Consider the following 19,683-nt stretch of genomic DNA (forward strand, 5'->3'; position numbering starts at 1 on the left):
TGAACTACCTGGTGTAGCGAACGGTGTCCCTATCCACGGCAGAGAGGCTGCAACTGGATAATCTTTAAGGTCCTTTTCAAGCAAATCCATTCTATGATTTTGTGATTCCTCCACACCATCACATTGCTGCGGACAAAATTTATGCCAGCACTCAACACATACCCCTTTTCTATTAAGGCTTTATTTTCTTTTTCTCTTTCAGTAATTTGCAGTAATTTCATTGCTCCGGCACCAAGTCCTTCTTTGGGTTCCACACTTCCCACCCTGGCGGAGGCCGGGCCGGGGCGGTGCCTGCCGGCGGCGCCGCCCCGGGAGTGACGCGCTCCGGCTGCGCCCGGCCCGGCGTGCGCGACCCACGCGGGGCGGAGGGGCAGCATGGGCCGGCCCGGCGGCGGCGGGGCCGCGGCGGCCGCCATGGACCCCGTGCGCAGCTTCGAGCGCTGGAAGAAGAAATACACCCGGCGGACGAAGAGGCTGCGGCTGCAGCGCAAGGAGAGGAAGCGGCCCGAGTGGCAGGTGGAGCGGGAGAACATCGGCCGCCTGGTGCAGCGCTACCCCGAGGTACGGCCGGGCCGGGAGCCGGGGCTGTGCGGGGCGGTCTGTGAAACAGCGGCTCCTTCCTCGTGTGGCGTGTGTGTGGACAGAACCGGGAGGAGGAGGAGGGATGGTGTCTGTAGGTCCATGGTCGCAGGGGTGTTGGAGGTGCCCGTAGGTAGGAGGTGTGCTGGGTGGCACTGCTCTGCGGTGGGCGGCGGGCTCTCACTGTCACGAGGTCGGGATGGAGCTCTGTTCTTATCCCCAAGCAGAGGAGCAGGGACCGGCAGCCTCAGCTCAGGGGTTTTGGTGGAGCTGACTGTACGGGCTGTGGAGCTGGGGGCAGTGGGACCCTCGGACGGGGGAGTTTGTGGTTAAAAGGGTAGCGAGGAGGAGGAGGCTGGGGCAGGTTGTAACCCGGGGCGCTTGGCCCTTCTCGCCATGCAACGTGGATATCTCCGTGTTGGAGATAGCGCACGTTTGTCTCCGTAGAAGACGCACGGCGGGCAAACCATCAGTATGAATGAATGTGATGTTTAGCCTCAAGCCAGGAAATAGGTGTTTGAATGCGAGACCTGAAGTGAGTGGTGTTGGTTTTGTTTCTCAGAGTCCCTTGAATTCCTGCGGGAGATAGTCAGCTTTGGATAGTCACCGATCACACTGATGGGTGGAAAGCGCTGTAATTGTGAATACCGGGTTAGATGTGTGCTGCCCGTGGCGCTGCTCTGCCTCCTGCCAGCTTTTGCTGAGTTTGCAGGGCAGTTGTGCTTGGTTATGCAGCACTCGGCACAGCGGGTGGTAATGACTTTTTGGTGGTTGTAACTTGATTGAGCAGAAAGTAATGACAAGAGATGTAGAAGAAACACATCTGTTACCATAAAGAGGTCATGTTAACTCCGTTAGTTAAAATTCAGCAAGTTAATATTCTTGAGCTTCACTGGATCATTTGCTTTGCTATTTGAAAACAAATGGTGTGTTCCTCTACTCCTAGCCTTGGCTATGTGAATGTCTATGGATGTTTCTGTGTCACTAAAGAGACTGCTGCATGTGCATCTGTTTCTGGGCATGGGTGATAGTTCTGCTTCATTGTGCAGCTTGGGGCAGCATAGGTTGGGGTTGGATAGTGGAAGGTCGTGTTTGTGTGTATTTTTGGAGTGTTGAAGAAAAGAGGCTGGCAATGTTCAGGCATGTTTTCATCAGAATTAAGAAAGAGTAAATGTGTGCTTGTGTTAGGATAGTTCTGGGGGCTCTTGGTCTCACCTCTGCTGGGGCTTTGCTGTCCTTTTGCTCCAGAATTCTCTTGCCTGTGAACTTCTAACTTTCTGTCTTCAGTCCTTCAAATAGTCTTTTCTGGTCCCTGATAAGGTTTTCCACTGGGTCTCCAGTGTTTCTTCCACGTTACCCTGGATCTGGTTAAAGTAGGCGTGAGAATTGTGAAGAAGTGCCATGTGCTTGGATCATCAGCGGTCTGCAGAGAGTTCTGCATGATGCAGATCCCTTAGGGACAAGGGAAGCAGCCTGCTTTTGGGTGAGCTCCTCTGTGAAGAACAGTGGCTGGGGTCTCTGGCACACAGGCTGTGCATGGGTTAGATTTATATGTGCATGGAATAGTGGTAGAATGGTTGGTGGATGCAAGATGATCCAGCTTGACCATGATTTCATGTGTGAGAATGACTGCAGTGCATAAACAAGACAAAATTAATAATGAAGACCCAGCCACTATACTTTGTTACTGGATTTTTTTCCAGTTGTTGACATGTGATGGCAAGCATGGCAAGCATAGATGGAAAATGTGAAATTTAGTTTCAGTGTGTCCATATCATGGGACCATTTTCTGTGTTTTATGTTCATAGATGAGTTGCTTTCTGTTGATTCAGTAACTTTGTTGCCTGACTGTCAGGCTATTGATGGACCTGGTCTATTCCAAACTGTTGTGCTCATGAAAAGCATTAATGGCCTAACTGATGTGCTGGGGAGCTGTTTGTGAAAAATGCTTTCTAGTCTGCTTGGTGTCAAATTAGTCAAGTTAGATCAGAATAGCTGAATATTTGAAATATTTGAAATATTTGAAATGAGCTGGCTGCTCTCATATGGAGGGGATTGGAGAGAGCTCTGGTTACAGCTTCCCAGCAGATGAGCAGAGGTAGTAACTTTGGACGAGGAAACAAACTAAAAAAGTAGAAGTTGGTGGTGTTTTCCACTGGTGCATGTAGATGTGGAATAGGATTATCAGAAGGTCTACCTTAGACATCAGTCCTTATGCCTTCTATTTGGACATGACTTCAAAATAAATCAGTACCTTCAGAGTTCAAGGGTGCTACAACGTAACATTATTCAGCTCCTGGAAATATGCAGGGCAGAGAAATAATACAAGAAGCTTTGTGACGTGGCCTTTCCCAACATTTCTTGCATTTTCAATACTGTTCTCACTTTTTTCCCTTGGACATCCTTGAAGGAGCTAGGCTTACGCTTGTAATGATTTTTAAATTGATTTGCAGAAGTTGAGGGTAGAAGAGTGGAACAATATTTGTCTTCTTTTTTGGTTAATACATCTGTTCTTACTGAGTCATCTAAAGTTAAAAAGAAATTGATTACTGACATACTTCAATTATTTGGAACAATTTCAGATTGCTGCAATAACCTATTTGATGTATCACAAACCTGTTAAAATCTATCCCTTTAGCTGCACATAATCGATTGCGTGAATTCTTTTTTGATGTTAGCAAAATGCTTTTCCCTCCTGTAGGCCTACTGTTCTTCTATGCAGAGAGTCTCTTGGCTGAAATGAACCAGAAACTGTATACATCACTGAGTTGTAAATATTTAGCATGCAGAATAGTAAGACTGGGAATTATCAACTGAATTTGAAAGTGTTTGTCAAGAATTCCAATTTATGAAAGTCAAAAAAAGACCTTTTTTATGGTGATTCTGGTAGGATTTTTTGCCTCCTCCAAAATGATGTTTGGCAAAAGTTTAGTTGCTCTGTTAGGACACAGTGAAAGCTTGAAATCTATCTTGCTAGTGCTTTGCCTTGAAATGTGTCAAAACCAGGTTTTAATAAGAGCATTATAACTTTTTACCCGTTTTTATCTTTTATTTATAGAGATTAAATTCATGTGTTAAGTTACTTGTCTTGATTTTACTGGAGAGACTTAGGCTGAAAAGAGTGCTGTTGTGATTTAGATGCTTTAAACAGCTACAACCTCTCAGTTTTCCATAACAGGCAGAGCCTGTAAAATGCTTGCTGCTTCAAGGAGATACAAGGCTGATGTGACAGCTCAGTAGCTCTTTATCTGAAACCTTTTCTGGAATTGTTAACACAAGATGTCAGGAGGGTCAGAAGACTATTTTGCTTGGTCGCTGGCTTGGGAGACTTCTGTTCAGCACTTTGTTAGAGATAAACAATACCTATTAGAAATGCATGAGTTGTAAGCTCCAAGTTTGACATTTAGAAATCTCAGTTCTTGGATTTTAGTCAGTATGCATTCAAAGCTGTGTAGTCTGGCTTCTTTTTCAGGCTTTATTAATTCAGTAGTCTCTAATTTTTCTTGAGTTTTGTGGGTTTTTTTTGTCCTGCTACTATTAGTTGTGAAATTTGCCAGTGAGAGCGGTTCACATCTGCTAGAACAGCCTTGAAAATACTGCATTTTTTCCAACAGCTCTTCTTGACACCTCATCTTTGTAAATCATTGAGCAAACTCGTGGACTCAAACACTTTTTACTGGGGGCTGTGTGTGTGTGTATAATTAACAGCTCTCACATATGGGTGGGTGCATACAGAGAATTAAGTTAGTAGGTGCCAGGACAATCAACTACTTTTTTAGTATTTTTTTTAACCCTGTAGGACAGGTCTAAAAAATTAAGTACACAGAGTGCTAGAGGCTGGTGAATCTGGTGAGCTTCAGGACATAAGTGAACTCTTGTCAGTCAGGTAGATGTAATATTGCTGCAGCTCTGAGTACCCAAATACACGCTGCAGTGAGGATGAGATATAATCCCAAGCAAATCCCTGCTAGGATCTGAAAAGGACATCTGGGTTCTAGTAAGGTGTAGACCAAGGACCTCCTGAGGTCCTCTTCAGTCTAAATTTCTCAATGGTTTCATAATGTCTGAGCTTTAAATTGTGCCATTAACCTGCATTATTCAAGTATATAATTACTTACTGAATAGTTTATGGTAAATCTGTGGTTTAGATTAGGTCAAACTAGTATAGATTGCCTGACTAGCTAACTTGAATCAGGTCATACTGAACAAAATGTTAAGACCAACTTGTAGAATGCTATTCAGTTCCTCTCTTATGGTTGGATTGTAAGCATTGATTAAAATTATTTTGTTTCAGATAAATGCAAGTGAAATCCAAAGATTTTCAGATTTTCCATTGTCAAAGAAAACCCTAAAAGGTGAGTATAGAACTTTTCTTTAGAAAAATAATATAAGTAAAAGACATAGTTTAATGAAAAAAAAAATGTTCAGATGCAGATAAACTAAGTTTTAGGTAAGTATTGCCATGCACAGCATTTTCTAAGCAGAGCAATGCAGTTGTGGACCAGACAAAATTGAATAGCTTTTTTTCTTTCTTCTTTTTTTGTTTCTCTTCCCCTCCCACCCTCTCTCTTCCCATCCTGCAAATACCAGGACTGCAGGAATCTCAGTATCGTGTGGTAACAGAGATTCAGAGGCAGACCATAGGTTTGGCTTTACAAGGGAAGGATGTACTTGGAGCTGCGAAGACTGGATCGGGCAAAACGTTGGCTTTTATTGTTCCAGTAAGTGATTTACATCCTTCTATTTCTATCAAACCACATTATCTCTGAAATACTGATGTCAGTCAGTTTACATTAGTAGATCCTGAGAGAAAAGGAGAAAAGTTAAAATCCAACTGATCTGTTTCAGGAAAGCCAAGATACTTAGGAATTGAATAAAGCTGCTTGAGCTTCTGAAAGAAGTGTATTTTTTGTGCCAGGAATATTCTGCGACTTACAAGTTTCATTTTGATCCTTACATTAGTAGACCCTGTGTGATCTAGAAAGTGCTTGGTTGTTCTCTCAGGAATGCTTTCCTGGTGCAACTCTACTGTCCGATTTTTCTGGCATTTTAAAGCTAGCTGTATGTAACAGAATGGTGGATTTTCAGTTCCTTAGATTTTTTAATGACTGGCTTTCACTCCTTTAAAATGTTACAATTTGGACCTTACATAACAAAGTTAACCTTAGTGATTGTGGACTTCCTGTCAACTCCTTGGAAATCAATTCTAGGGGCAAGCAGAAAAGTGGGATGAAAATCCCTGTAATGGATGTTCATGTCTGACAGTTTTACTCAAAGCATCATGATCTGCATTTCATTTCTTCAGTTGAGACATGTACTTAAAGTGCACATATAAGCAGATACAAACCCCAAAGGGGAGAATTTTTTTTTATGGAGTTACTCTGTTGAACATTACTTGCATTTTTGTAAGCTTAAATTTCTTTGGAGCCTATTACTGTGAGAACAGTAGTAGATGCTTTGAATACCCTCTCTAGTAAAGAAGATTTATGCTGCTTTAAAAAAAAAATCTTATTAGTAGAGAATAAAAAAAATGTAGGTGGCTTCACCAGTCTTGTGAATTTAAGAAACAAGTGAGATTACTATTTAATATAAGAGTAGATGTACTTAGTTTTACAAACCTTATTTTAAAACAGTTTTAGAGAAGAGGGCTAAGAGAGGAGCTGAAGAGTGGAAAAAATTCATTGTGCAGGTATGCTTACCAGCTCTCTGTATTTCAGAAGGCTTCAGATATTCATACCTTAAACGTTCTGTATGTAATGTGTGGATAGACTGCTTCAAGTCTATAAGCCAGAATTAAAGCTTCAATAATTAGTGTTCTTCCAGGTGCTCAGTGTACCCCTGGTTCCCACAAAACCTTATGAGCAGAGGATTTTCTCATGTTTTTCTGTACTGATTCCTATTATCATATAAATGGCGTAATTTAGCAGAGTAGGATTAATTGTGCAGTGAAGTGTTTATGATTTTCCACTCATTGCTGTCTGTCTTAGGTTGGTACTGGAGAATTTTGCTTAACAGCAAGTGTCATTACCATTAGTTAGAATTTATATATCATCAGCCATGTAAAGTGTGCACTGATGTTTCTTCATATCATTATTTTAATTAATGTGGCTTTGTCTATTTTTTTTAAATTACACTTTGATACCAACTTATTGCACATTTTCCTTGTGAGATTTTTGTGGTGATAACATGGTCACTTCTTTCAGGCTTTGGAGCTCCTCTATCGGCAGCAGTGGACTTCAGCCGATGGCCTGGGGGTGCTGATCATCTCGCCTACCCGGGAGCTGGCCTATCAAACCTTCAAGGTTCTGCGCAAAGTGGGGAAGAATCATGAGTTCTCAGCTGGCCTTATCATTGGAGGAAAGGTGTGTGTCCCTCTCTTGGGGTTTGCTGTGTGGAAGCATAGTTGAGTGCTGCATTAAGTGCTAGTTAAGGAAGGAAACCCTGGGCTTGGAAAGTCAAGGAGGAGAGTGGTTAATGGGAACCCATCAGTGACCCACTATTTTCTTGTGTGTATTCTGTGTCTTTTCTGAAGCCTTTTGAGGCATATTTAAAGTCTTTGCAGTGTCCATGGCTGGATGGACCTTCCTGCTAAGTCTTCCAGGACTATCCTCTTAATTTAGATTACTCTGAAATACCTTTTCCTCAAGCCACAGATGTGAACACGCTGAAGAGATGGTGGCATATCTGTGGGAAGGGGAAAGCTGCTCCTTGGCTATTCTTTCTAAGAGCTGTTAATAGGTTAAACTGGCCTAACTGTTTCTGGTACTGGACTTCTAGTCTGAGCAACTAGAGCTAAGATGGATTAACTCTATTTCAGGATCTGAAAGAGGAGTCTGAAAGAATCCACCACATAAATATGCTGATTTGCACTCCAGGACGGCTTTTACAGCACATGGATGAAACATCGTATTTCTATGCATCTGATCTGCAAATGTTGAGTAAGTTTTTTAAGTACTTGAAAGTACTCAGGAATATATTGTAACAGCTCATAATTGTATGCAGCACTTCTTTGCATAAAAAGTTTATTCTTGTCATGTTATGTAGATGAAATAGCATTTAAACTTGCACGTGTTCAGATTAAATTAGAAAACAGCAAAATCCCTTTCTTGTGTGTACTCTTTGCATAAAAAGTTTATTCTTGTCATGTTATGTAGATGAAATGGCATTTAAACTTGCACGTGTTCAGATTAAATTAGAAAACAGCAAAATCCCTTTCTTGTGTGTACTCTATCTGAAGCAGTTGATGAGCATGCCATCCCTAGGATGAAAAGAAGCAGGAGATTTAGTAAGGAACCCAAACCCCAATGTAGTGCCCCATATAATCTTTTACATTTGTCTTTACTAATGCTAAACTTACCTTTCTGGGTGTGGCTCTTGTGTCTTTCCTGACATGATAATTGACTAGCTATATAGGATATCCATTGCAGTGTGTGTATTTTGGACCAGTTCTAGAAAACATTTTCTTTGTGTTTTAAGACAGATTTCCGCTCCTTTTATTCTTTTGTTTGGATTGTTACCATTATTTGTTTTCATCTTTCCAGCCTGAACAAAAATTTTCAGTGTAATGAAAAGGTTTGCCAGCTTCTAAGAACTGCATAATCAGCATAGCTTGAGGAACTTAAAAGCAATTTAGAAGCTAATGAAGCTGATAAAATGTGAAATTATGCTTGCTACACTTAGTACAATTCATGACAGACAAGAATTGCATTAAATGTAGGCTCTTTTAAAGCTTTGTCTCTGTGCTATACCCTATATTTCAATGGTAAATTCAGCTTAGGTACAGGAGAGTGTTTTCCTCTGTCACAAATACTACAACATTGTTTTACGTTCTGTGCTTTTATTTCAGTAAAAGGCCAGAGAGTCTGTTTGCAAATTGCCAAACTCTTCACTTGAGATGCTGATCTTTTTCCTTCTACATGTGAAACTGAGGGCTGTAGTGCATAGATTATGGGAAATGCTATGATTTCTGTTGCAGGTATTTTTAAAAACATGTTTTATGAAGTACAGGGATATCTAAAGAAATTCCTGTCATGTACAGTAGTTAATTTAATCTCTGCATTTTAAGTACAGAGAGAATTTTGTGCTACATGGATTTAATGTAGATTTTTTTAAAATAAATAAATCTAAACCCAGTTTTTTGTCAAATTTATCTTTCAATCCAGTTCTTGATGAAGCTGACAGAATTCTAGACATGGGGTTTGCTGATACAATGAATGCAATCATAGAAAATCTACCTAAGAAACGCCAGACCTTGCTTTTTTCTGCAACACAAACAAAATCTGTGAAGGATCTTGCACGGCTGAGTCTGAAAGATCCAGAATATGTTTGGGTTCATGAGAAAGCCAAATTCAGGTATGTTGGGATTTTTTTTTCACCCTGGGGAGGGTTAGATAGTGATCCTATTTAACTGCTGCTCTGACAGTTCTCTGAATCAGAGGTAGCATTGTGCGTCCGTCACTGGATCGGTGTCTGATCCTGCTGTGTGCCTTCCTGAAAGCAAGATATATCCAGGGGGGACTAGTTCTGACTGAATCACTGCAGGGAGGCTGAACCTGTGCTTGTCTTGACTCCTCAGGCAACTTCCCAGTCAGGAAAATTCTTTTGCTCAGGAGGAAACTGCAGAGTGGATTATAGCCAGAGTGCTGCGTCTAGCCGCACTCAGTTCTGAGTAACTCCTTTTCTGCTGTTCAGCATCTTTGCCTCCCGCATGTGGGTGCTTACTGTGCAAAACCACCACAGATAGTTTGTCTGTGTGCCATTTGTAAATCTGGCTTTCCAAGGATGTGCTTTCCTCTTGGGAAAGTGCAGAATGGCAGTCTTGCTTGTGTATTCAGTATTAGGTGCCCAAAAGAAAGCATTTGCTGTTAGTTGACGTGTGGTAACTCCTGTGGCTTCCTGATGTGCTGTGTTTTCTATGCATGTTCAGGGCTCTGGCCCTGTGTGCACAAAATAGATTTGTCCTGCCTTACAGTTAGGAGTCGGATGGGAGGTTCTTGCTGGAAGTGAAGTATATGGTGTGCCATGCTCAAAAAATGTAACGTATCACTAAATGAATGTTGCTTTTTGGCGCATAATTTTCTTTTGAAATCCAAATGAAGAATGTTATTTTGCATTTCTGTGGGCTCGATCGAGTGTCAAATTACTTATGAGCATGGATGATTCTTTTTCTGCTCTTCTCTGAAATACGCACGTATTTCCATATGTAAGATGCAGGAGAAAGGTGAAGCACAGAGATAAAAATGGTTTTCCTGGGGGCAAACAAGAAACCATCAGGAAAATGCATGGCAGAACCATGCAATTGAATTTTGAAGAAGTTTTTACTGTTTGATTATCTTTGTATTGTACTTCAAATACCTTTTTTTAAATCAGTAATACTATCAAAGGCATCTTAAATAAACATGATTGCCAGAAAAACAAGTATGGCTAATACCTTCTTATCAGAAGAGAATGTACAAGCCTTGTATGCAGTCTTCATTTTGGCGACTATCTATTTCACAGATCTCCCATGTTCAGTGAAGTCTATTTTAAAGTACATTTAATTTTTTTAAATATTTGGGAGAATGCAATTAGATAACAAACCAAATTAAAAGAAAGGTAAGTATTAATTTGTTTTAGAGTTTACTGTCTTAGGTTATTGCCTTATAAAAGCAATTTCCTCTGAAAGACGTAGAAAGCAAAAAGTGCTGTGGCGTAATTCAAATTAAATAGCAGAATAAAAACTGGAGGAGTCTCTTCTAATTTCATCCTCCCAAGTGACCACCTTAGAAAGGTAATTTTGAATACCCACAGTCTGTTTACGGTGAAGTCAAGGGAGATCAGCATTTAGATGTGTTTCAAGGGCAAATATCCCAAATAATTTTTCTTTTTTTTTTATTTTTGCTTTTAAGAACAGAAATGTGAGTTCAGATGACAATTCAGAGCTTTAGAAAGTCACTTTGCATCTCAGTGTAATCAGTAAAAGTACATCAGTGCTCTCTTTTTGTGCGTGATTAGACTCTGCTTTGACATTGCCTTGAGCAGAAATGATGCTTTAATAGGACTAATAGACAAAACTGCATTTTAAGTCAAGGCAATTTGAATGTCGCTGCTTAGACATGGAAAGTTTGCCTTGCTGGAAGTAAATGAATTTAGAAGTAACGTCAAAAGTCATATTTCCTTCCCCACTGGCTTTTAATAAGGGAATTGATGTAGCTTTCAAATGAAGCTGATAAGACTTGTTTCTCAAAGTGGGAGAGCTTTCCAGCCTGATTCCTTTTCTTTTCTTCTTTTTCTGAGTATGTATAAGACACTCTTGGCTTAAATGAAAGGTGAGACATTTCTGTGATTTATCTAAATGAACTTTTTTGATATGTTTTTTTTTTTTCTCCTTCTTTAGTACCCCTGCAACTTTGGATCAGAACTATGTTGTCTGTGAGCTTCAGCAAAAAGTAAACATGTTATACTCTTTCCTGAGAACTCATTTGAAAAAGAAGACCATTGTGTTTTTTGCCAGCTGTAAAGAGGTATGTTTTTTCTCTTCCTCCTTCTGTCCCAGAATTTAAAAACTGATAAAATGAACATATTCATATAGGTATTGATGCATTAGAGAGGTGAGATTGTGGGCTAATTTGCTACAGGAAATTGGAGGAGCAAAACATCACCTGCTGCTGTGTGTCATTCAGGACCTGGCTTCAAGGCAATTCAGTGACCCAGGCTCAGTGTAGGAAGGTTCTGGAGACCTGAGTGTTCTCAGCCACTTTTGTGGTCTGCTGTTCAAAATGAATGCTAAAAGTTAATGTCAGTAAGGCCCAGCTATTTCAGTTCTGTCTTTTGACATGCTTCATAGTTAGATTACAAAGTATTGCAGTAATTTTACTTGCTTTCCTTACAAGCTTTTAAATGGGCCTGTTTGAGAAGGTGTGATTGTGAAGTAGCACTGGCAAAGGTTTTTCTTACATAGCAAGTAATCCTTCAAATACCTGCTTTATAAGTGTCCTGGGACCATTCTGTTGAAGCTATTTGCATGTGTTTGTTTGGCACAGGTATTTGTACCTATAACTACTGCATGTATCAAGTATTTTACAGTGCAGGTATTGCTTACTAATGTAATACAAGGCTAGTATTTTACAATAATGGACCATTTTCCAATGGCCTAGTAAATATTCATTGCAGTTCTTTCACCTGTGCAAGAGGTGGTGATATTTTTGTTGTTCTGCAGTTGACTGGTGGCACTGAAGTGGTTGGCTTAGTTGTACAGAAATTTTTGGAGCTGCAGCTGTTCTGCAGTATACACAATTTATTTAACTACTTTCTTAAAAAGATGCTAGGTAGCTGCCTGCTGTAAAACAGTGCTGCATCATGGGTACTGTAGGTAAGAGTAAACAGGCTGATTTTATTAGAGAACATGTTGAAACTTGAAATAGTAAACTGAGACTGTAGACTGATATTTAAGTTGCAGTATAAAACACAGCACCCCTCCAGTACTGTCTAAAAGAAGTGCTTCCCATGGACTTTTCAGATGGACTGTGTTCCTTTGCAAACAGCCTAAGTACTCACGTCCCAGGTTGTTCTTGCTGTTAACCTACTCTGGTTTCCTTTAGGAAATGCCATCAAAAGGCCTGGCGGTCTTTTGCCCCAATTGCTTTCATCTTTTAGTACCTGGTTGTGTAACAAGATCTCAACATCTTTTTTCTCTGATGTGGAGAAAAGTTTATTTAATTTGATGTACAGTTTCAGTTGCTATATACACTGTATATGATCTTAACTTGTTTAACAGTGCATGGTAATCCTTTGCCCCCTTGATTTGTTGGGTAGGTTCAGTATCTGTTCAGAGTATTCTGTAAGCTTCAGCCTGGTCTTCCTGTCCTGGCACTCCATGGCAAGCAGCAGCAGATGAAGAGAATGGAAGTCTACACTTGTTTTGTTCGGAAGAAGGCAGCAGTGCTTTTCGCTACAGATATCGCAGCTCGTGGCCTGGGTAGGTACCCACAGGAGCAGCAGCTAAACCTGTTGAGGCTTTATCAGACTTTATACTCTGAAGACTGACCCAGTTTTTGAAAAATGAAGCTGTAGTTTGCTTAGGAGCTCAAAATAGAGATGCTTCTTAGAGTTCTGCTGTTTCTTTACTGAAGTGACCCTTTTTGTCTGTTCTTGTATTTTCTGTTTATCCAAGAGAAACATGTGGTAGGTAAACAGTGGTATGTCAATGATGTATTTTTTTACTTGTAAGGCAAGATTCCAGCAGTTTTAAGTATTTCTGATATGCTTGTATCCTGTGGGTTATTTCAAAGTGTATGAAAAATTGCTAACCTACTGATATGTGGAAATGGAAACCTGAAAATTTAATGTCTGATAGATGAGTGGCATTGTAGGACTGTATTGATAAGGAGACAGAAAAATAAATGAGGGTAAAACAATTTTTTTCTTTTAGTTCTTGGAGGCATTTAAGTATAACACAAGACTTTTCAAGAGTCCAGTCATTCTTTGAGATAGCAAACTCTGTTGTCCAAAATGTGAGGTTTAGTCACTGTGTTACAAAAAGAAAGAAGGTGTTTTGAAAACTGAAGTCAGGAATGAAACTGGTACTCATACCTTCCATACTGCTGAAATCTCACCAATGCCTATCTAATTTGGGTATGGTTAGTTTGGTTTAGTGTGGGTATAATTCTGGAATACTGTGTAGCTGCAGATTTGGTTTCAGTGCAGAGCATGCTGCCGAGTGAAGTGCAGTGGTTGGAAAATGCTTATTATTAATACCATTCACAGTCAAGGCTGACTTTTGTCAGGCTTGGTCACCTCCTCTCAGCTTTAAGAGGGGCTGTTGTATTTCTGTGTGTGACAGCTGAAGTGATGCAGTCTCACCACAGCTAACTTCAGACCCCAGCGGTGTAGCATATTAACAGTGAGGATTAAAAGTGGGTCAGATATTGTTATATAATTGTTAACCATAGGGTGTTTTATCATCTGTGTGATACAAAACATGTCTATTCTTGTCAAGTGTGAAATTATCTTCCATTCATTGCACTGTCATAATTTGGGAAATGAACACACAATTAATTTAACTTTCTTTGATGAAGAGAATGATTGTTTATGCATGCTAATGCATGCAACATTTCAGAGGTTGCACTAATGTCTGTAAATGGGTCCAGGTGGTGGTTCTTACAGGAATTAATGCTCTTGCATAGGAGGGTTTGAGTCCAGTGAAATTACTTGTATTTTTTTCTTTACACAGATTTTCCAGCAGTGAATTGGGTCATTCAGTTTGATTGTCCAGAAGATGCAAACACATATATCCACAGAGTGGGAAGAACAGCCAGGTTTGTTTTCACTTTTCATGAGTATTTTAATGTTTAAAGCAAGATCTCTGTAGGGACAGATCACTGGCTAAAGACTTACTTGAACAAAATTAAGATATAAATTAGAAAGAAAAAGGCTGTTATCACTAAGAGACCCTTTTGATTAGTTAGGAGTAATGATTTAACTTAATAATTTCTTAGTGAGCTTCAGAGACTTCTTACAGCAGACAAAAATATCCCTGATTGTTCCATCTGATTAGGAATAATTATTGGAGGAAATAGAAAACCTTTTTCCCTTGGCAGGATTGCCTCAAAGGATGAGTTTAGTGTGTATGTGAGTGGAAAAGCTTCTTTTGCTACTGACATTTACAGATAAATAGTGTTTTACACTGTGGATCCAATTTCTTTGTGAAGACTCTTCAAAAGAATGTAACTATTTCTTCCTTATTTTAACTTGAGAGGAAAGAATCAAATGTTAATTACAGGTTAAATTTTTAATTTTCTAAGTCTTTTGTGGAATTATATACTTAAGCATAGCTTTAGTTAAAATATTTCTGGCTAAGCTTTTTTGATGGGAGTTACCCAGATACACTGTTGTAAACCAGGTCCTTCATCTCTGAAGTAGATTTTTAAGTGAAACAGAAGCTGTTACTGCATATAATTCAGGAGATCAAAAACCTCATGCAATTATCTGAAGGATGAAATGCAAGGCCTTGTCTCTAATTTAATTTGTTTGTAGTAGAGCTTGCAATATAGGCAGTTGTCAAACCTAATGACAGAGTAGTTGCTTAGAGTAGGATTTCAACACTATAAGAATTTGAGATCTGTATTCCTAGATTAGAAGGCTGTACGTTTTGGTGACTGTACCATGCCGATGCACTTTCAGCACTCCTTCTAAGTGTAGATGTTTTAGCCATGTTTTCATTGTAATTGGCAGCATTTCTGCCCCATTCAGTCTCTCTGCTCTCAGTTTTCTGATCTTCTGTGCTGTGGTAGAAGGGAATGATGAATTTTTGTTCATTGACAGTTTTTTTTCAAAGTAATTTAAAGTCAGTGAGTGTTGTATATAGTTAGATAAAACACGTAGCTATTTTGCTAATTTAAAATTTAGATGTAATCTAATGCATACCAATTGAGGAAAAAGCGTATGGACTTGGTTAGAGTTGTGTTAAATTTTTTTCTCTTTCTTTTTTTTTTTTTAATCCTGTGTGGCTTCCATAGAAGGCTTGTAATTTTGTCTTTATGGCATGCTGTCATCATGGAAGGAAAACAATGTATTTGGGACTGTTTAATTGGCAGGGTTTAGGATACTGGTTGAACTCTTTCTGAACCATGTCACTCAGTTAAAGCACCTTCCCGGAGTTGGAATCCTCAGGCCTTTTCCCTATTCTCATTAGGAGCTGAGAAGAGCAATTTTAATCAAGTTTAGCACGGGGAAGAAGCTCTAAAGAGGTGCAAAGCCAAACAACTCCTCTTTGTTATAGTGCTTTTATTCAAATGTCCTCTGAGAGGACTTTAGCCTGGCAACCTTAAAGGTCTGTCTTCAGTGGCCTCTTAAGTGCAGCCTTCTGTGATTGCTCCAGGGACAGATTTAGACAGAAAACTGGGGCAGAGTGTCTGTCTCAGGGACTGTGGACTGTGCTGGATGCCGTACTGGGCTGTAGATTACTTTTCCTTCTATGCCAATCTTTCAGTAGGGAGACCTTACTGAGAAATTGAGGGTACACCTGGTAAGTTGTGTGAGCTGGAGGGTGTTGACTGACAGTAAAAAAAAAAAGCTTTTCTGTAGGAAAAGCTTCATGTTCGTGGGTATTTTCTGTTTCCTAATCTCAAACAAGGATCAGCAGGTTCTGCCTATACTGGGCATTCATTTTGAAGAAACATACAGGCTGTCTCCATCCTTAAGGTAAAACAGTCCTTGAAGGAAATTTGTTTAGGAAACTTTATAGCATGAAATAAATCTTTGAAAATAAAACAAGGGACATGTCTAATAATTTTAAGTAAGTGCTGTGCAATAAGTAAATATGCTAATGCAGTTTTTGATGTGGGTAATTGAGAATGTACTTCTCATTGAAATCTGAGTGTTGAGTAGGAAGCTTCATTTGTTTTCAATAGCTACAGTTCATATGAGAAGCTTGTGTTTCTTCTAGAAACCTGATAAAGATGAACTGAACTGCAATTTAGTAGTCCTCATTAATGGGGTTAGAGATAATTACAAATTTTCATGGGTTATGAGAATATAATTGCATAGAATGAAAGCTAAATTAAAAATCTAATCTAATTAAAGGGCTGTGTTAAACTGTAATTAAAACTGGGATGCCAAATAGTGTTTACTTTTGAAGTCAAATTATTTTGTGATATGAAAGTAAATATGAAGGGAGAGAAAATATGTTGGGGAAGGGGCTGGAAAACCTTTGACTAACAATCATGGATGTGTTCCCACATACATCTTACAATTTGGCAAAGCTTGATCTAAGACAAGAGGTAGCAGTTTATTTTAAAGTGGATAAGGCCAGTGTGTTTCCTAAGAAACATTTCATTTGCATTTTACCCCACTGAAGAACATAAGTTGCAACTCCTGCATTTTTGATTTATGGTTAAGTAAGATCAAGAAAATCTGGGTGTAATCCAGTAATGCTTTTGCTTTATAGTAGAATTTACATATGTTGGGTGGGTTTTTTTTTAATAAACTTGAAAGGTATGCTACAATTAGACTGACTAGAAGCTGTTTCTTCCAGTTGCTTTCAAAGTCTTAAATAGTTCACTGACTTTCTAAAATACCGACAATGTCATGGGCAGTCCAGTAAATACTTTTGGTGTTATTTTTGCTGCACGGTGTCTTAGAAAAGTCAGTGGTTTAAAACACTAGATTACAGTGTTTCCTCTGGGATTTAGTTTCAAAAACTCTAAATAAAAGCTGCTTGTAGCAATTGCCTGCAAAACTAATTTCTTCTGGCTTTTAATTTCTGTTGATGCCTTGTATTCTGTAACCTGTGAAGCCTACAGTTGAAAGTATTCTTTGATGAATTTTGTGAAAGAAGTTACAGTGCCACTAGGGGACAGCAGAAGATAATAATAATTTTTGAAGCACCCTGATGCTCATTTTTTCCCCCAACTGTTTTTCCAAACGTAATGTCTAAGTTGTATGGCATGAAAAAAGTCTCTAGAGATATTTGTCTTCCAGTCATGATTGCATTTGTGAGACAAGACAGCAAAAAGTTTATTTTGTCTTTTTGTTCATGCATAACTGCCTTCAAGTTTGGATGTACCTATATCCTGGCAAGTCTCAGTAATTAATTTCTTTCTTTCCTGGCATTGCATTCATCCCTCCACTTAATGTTTAATTTTTTTTTTTTTTTTTTTTTTTTTTTTTTTTGCTTCAGAAGCTACTACTGCTGCTTGAATTAAGTGATTTTCATGTCATGAGTCTTTTTAAAGGCATTGGCGCTGGAATGTTCAACAGAATAAGTATTTATGTTTTGCAGTTTTTATCTGTGATATGTCTGGAGCTATATAGGGTTTAGGTCTCACTGGTTCAGACTTTTGATGGTATTTAATCCAGCCTAGTTGGTTAGCTTTCTTAGGTGCTTATACTGACTTAGGAAAGTAATTGTAATTCTGTTGTTGTCAATAAACAGTGTGCATACAGGCATGCTTCTTTTCTTCTAGTAAATTATATTTCTGAAAACAAATGGAGTAATTAAATTCCATCTTCCCAAAGCAGCATACTCTGTTACCTGCCATTTTTGTGGTGGCTGGTATGATGATTAGACTGAAAGAGGTGTGACTAAAGTCTCTTAAGAAGAATGTGTATTTTGATGCTTTGTGAGTACTGGAGAACACACACACCTGTCAAATTAAGGACAGGTGTGAAAGGGGCAGGTGATAGGATGATCTTACTCTGTCATGCAGTTATAAGCTTTGAAGCTCATTTATGCTCATTGGGACTTTCCTTAAGTAATTCATTTCACACATTATATGTGTGAGAGTGAGACTAATAAGCCTTAAGAGTAATGTGACAATAAGGCATTTAAAAATGCAAGTGACTTAATAGTATCTTTTTCAATGGTGGAAGCTTGATTTTTATTTTTCTTTTTAATTGGGAAAAATTTCAGGGATATGTGTCTTGGGTCCTGAATAATCTGGACAGCCAAGGTGACAACTCCTTGTTTTGATTATTTTTCTAAGACCCACTGAAGCACTTTGAATGTTGTTTAAAAATATATACTATATTAAGACCCTCTCACATTGCAGTCAAGTCATCATTCTAACTCAAGTCAAGTAAAAATAGCTGCCAGTGGAGGTCACAAGATATTGTTGACACCACATTTAACTTGGAATTCACTTTATTAACTTCTCTAAAATTAAACACTGTATCCTAGCTACATTCTTGACAGTGGCCTCTGATGCTGCAGTTGTACTGACTGGCACTGTGTTATCTGCTAGAATTCGCTTCCTAATGGAAAGGTAGGAATGTTCCTGTGCACTGAACGATTAAGTGGCCAAGGTTATTACCTGCTGACAGGAAGCTGTGCTGTTTGTAGGAATAACAAAATAAATAAGCACATGTATTTTAACTCAGCAGAGTAGACACAGCTGCTGTGGGTAATGGATTGCTTCCAGTGTAGGCTGGAGCAGTCAACAACCTCCCAAGGCCTTTTGAAATCAGTTTATTCTAAGACAAACTTGATAAGATTGGTGAGCCACAAGAACCAATGATGATTCTTGTCCATTATTTCTTGTGACCAAGACTGGCAAGGAGAGTCACTCACCCAGTGTGACTGAATGGAGGGGGCTGTGGTTCTGTGGTGAGAGTAGAACCATCTATGTTCTCTGAACTTGGCTACTTTTCAGACAGAAAAAGGGCATTAAATGGTCAGTGGAAAAGAAAATATCAACTGAATCAGTTAATCTCTGACTTCATAGCCAAATTTACTGATAATTTTTTGGGGATACTGAACTACAGTGTATTCAATGGCGAATAGAAGTGATGTAAAGCAAAAGAATAAAGGAAAGCCACTTCACATTTTGTTGTTTAAATGCTCTGTGGAATGTCAGATTGTTCACAACCCATGGGAAGAAGCTTCTTTTCCTGGGTGAATTGTGAGCTTAGCAGTGAGCACTGGCTGTCTGCTGCATTGGGTGAACTGTGGATAGTCAGGACACTTTCTGGTCTCCTGTAACTTTTATTGGGCTGCTTTGGTAGGACTTGCTGTAGATGGTACAGCACAGTTTCAGATTGCAGTGTGCACAGATCTCTTATTTAAGATTTGTTGTTTTAAGCAGAAATGCATATTACAGGAAGAGGCCATTGATCATGTAGATGAGATAGAAATTCCAGTACGCATTTATTTTCTGTGCTCATTTGTCATTTAAAAAAACAGCAAATCTGTATTATGAAAGAAACCTGGCAGTGTAGAAGTTACAATAAATGGCCTGTTCCTATTCCTGCCTGGAAAAATACTGTTTTCTTGATTTGAAGCTTAGATTTCCCCAGTCCTCATTATGTCACAAGGCCCAAAATGTATTATGATTGGAAATAAAGTTTTGCCTGAATTGAGCCTGGTTTTGGAGACCTAAAACTGTTACTTTGTTTAAGAAATATTTGTTTAGATATAGTAGCTTCTGTAGTCAGATTTAATGGTTGAGTTTTAAAACAAAATATGAATTACTGTGTTTCTGTAGAAGCCCTTGGGGGTAGATTTGGATTTTAGTTTCTCTTTGTTAAAGGATAGTGTGTGGGTGAACATATTTATTTGTTATGTGTATCAGATTGAAACAGATCTGCTCAGAATAAAACTATCCATTCTGATATTTTTTGGATATGTTT

At 39.0% G+C, this 19,683-nt stretch overlaps 1 protein-coding gene across 1 annotated transcript in view; it reads left to right on the plus strand.

Moving 5' to 3' along the window:
- Nucleotides 1–375: 375 nt before the first annotated feature.
- The window catches only part of DDX10 (DEAD-box helicase 10), a 153,355-nt gene continuing 134,047 nt past the window's right edge, over nt 376–19,683 (plus strand). The window contains exons 1-9 of the mRNA XM_063148975.1: nt 376–561; nt 4,874–4,934; nt 5,170–5,300; nt 6,783–6,941; nt 7,397–7,517; nt 8,742–8,931; nt 10,955–11,081; nt 12,373–12,535; nt 13,790–13,874. Of these exons, the coding sequence (XP_063005045.1) occupies nt 376–561; nt 4,874–4,934; nt 5,170–5,300; nt 6,783–6,941; nt 7,397–7,517; nt 8,742–8,931; nt 10,955–11,081; nt 12,373–12,535; nt 13,790–13,874 (1,223 nt within the window). The remainder of the gene's footprint in view (nt 562–4,873; nt 4,935–5,169; nt 5,301–6,782; nt 6,942–7,396; nt 7,518–8,741; nt 8,932–10,954; nt 11,082–12,372; nt 12,536–13,789; nt 13,875–19,683) is intronic.

This window comes from Melospiza melodia, chromosome 2 (assembly GCF_035770615.1).
Source record: "Melospiza melodia melodia isolate bMelMel2 chromosome 2, bMelMel2.pri, whole genome shotgun sequence".
Classification (NCBI taxonomy): domain Eukaryota; kingdom Metazoa; phylum Chordata; class Aves; order Passeriformes; family Passerellidae; genus Melospiza; species Melospiza melodia.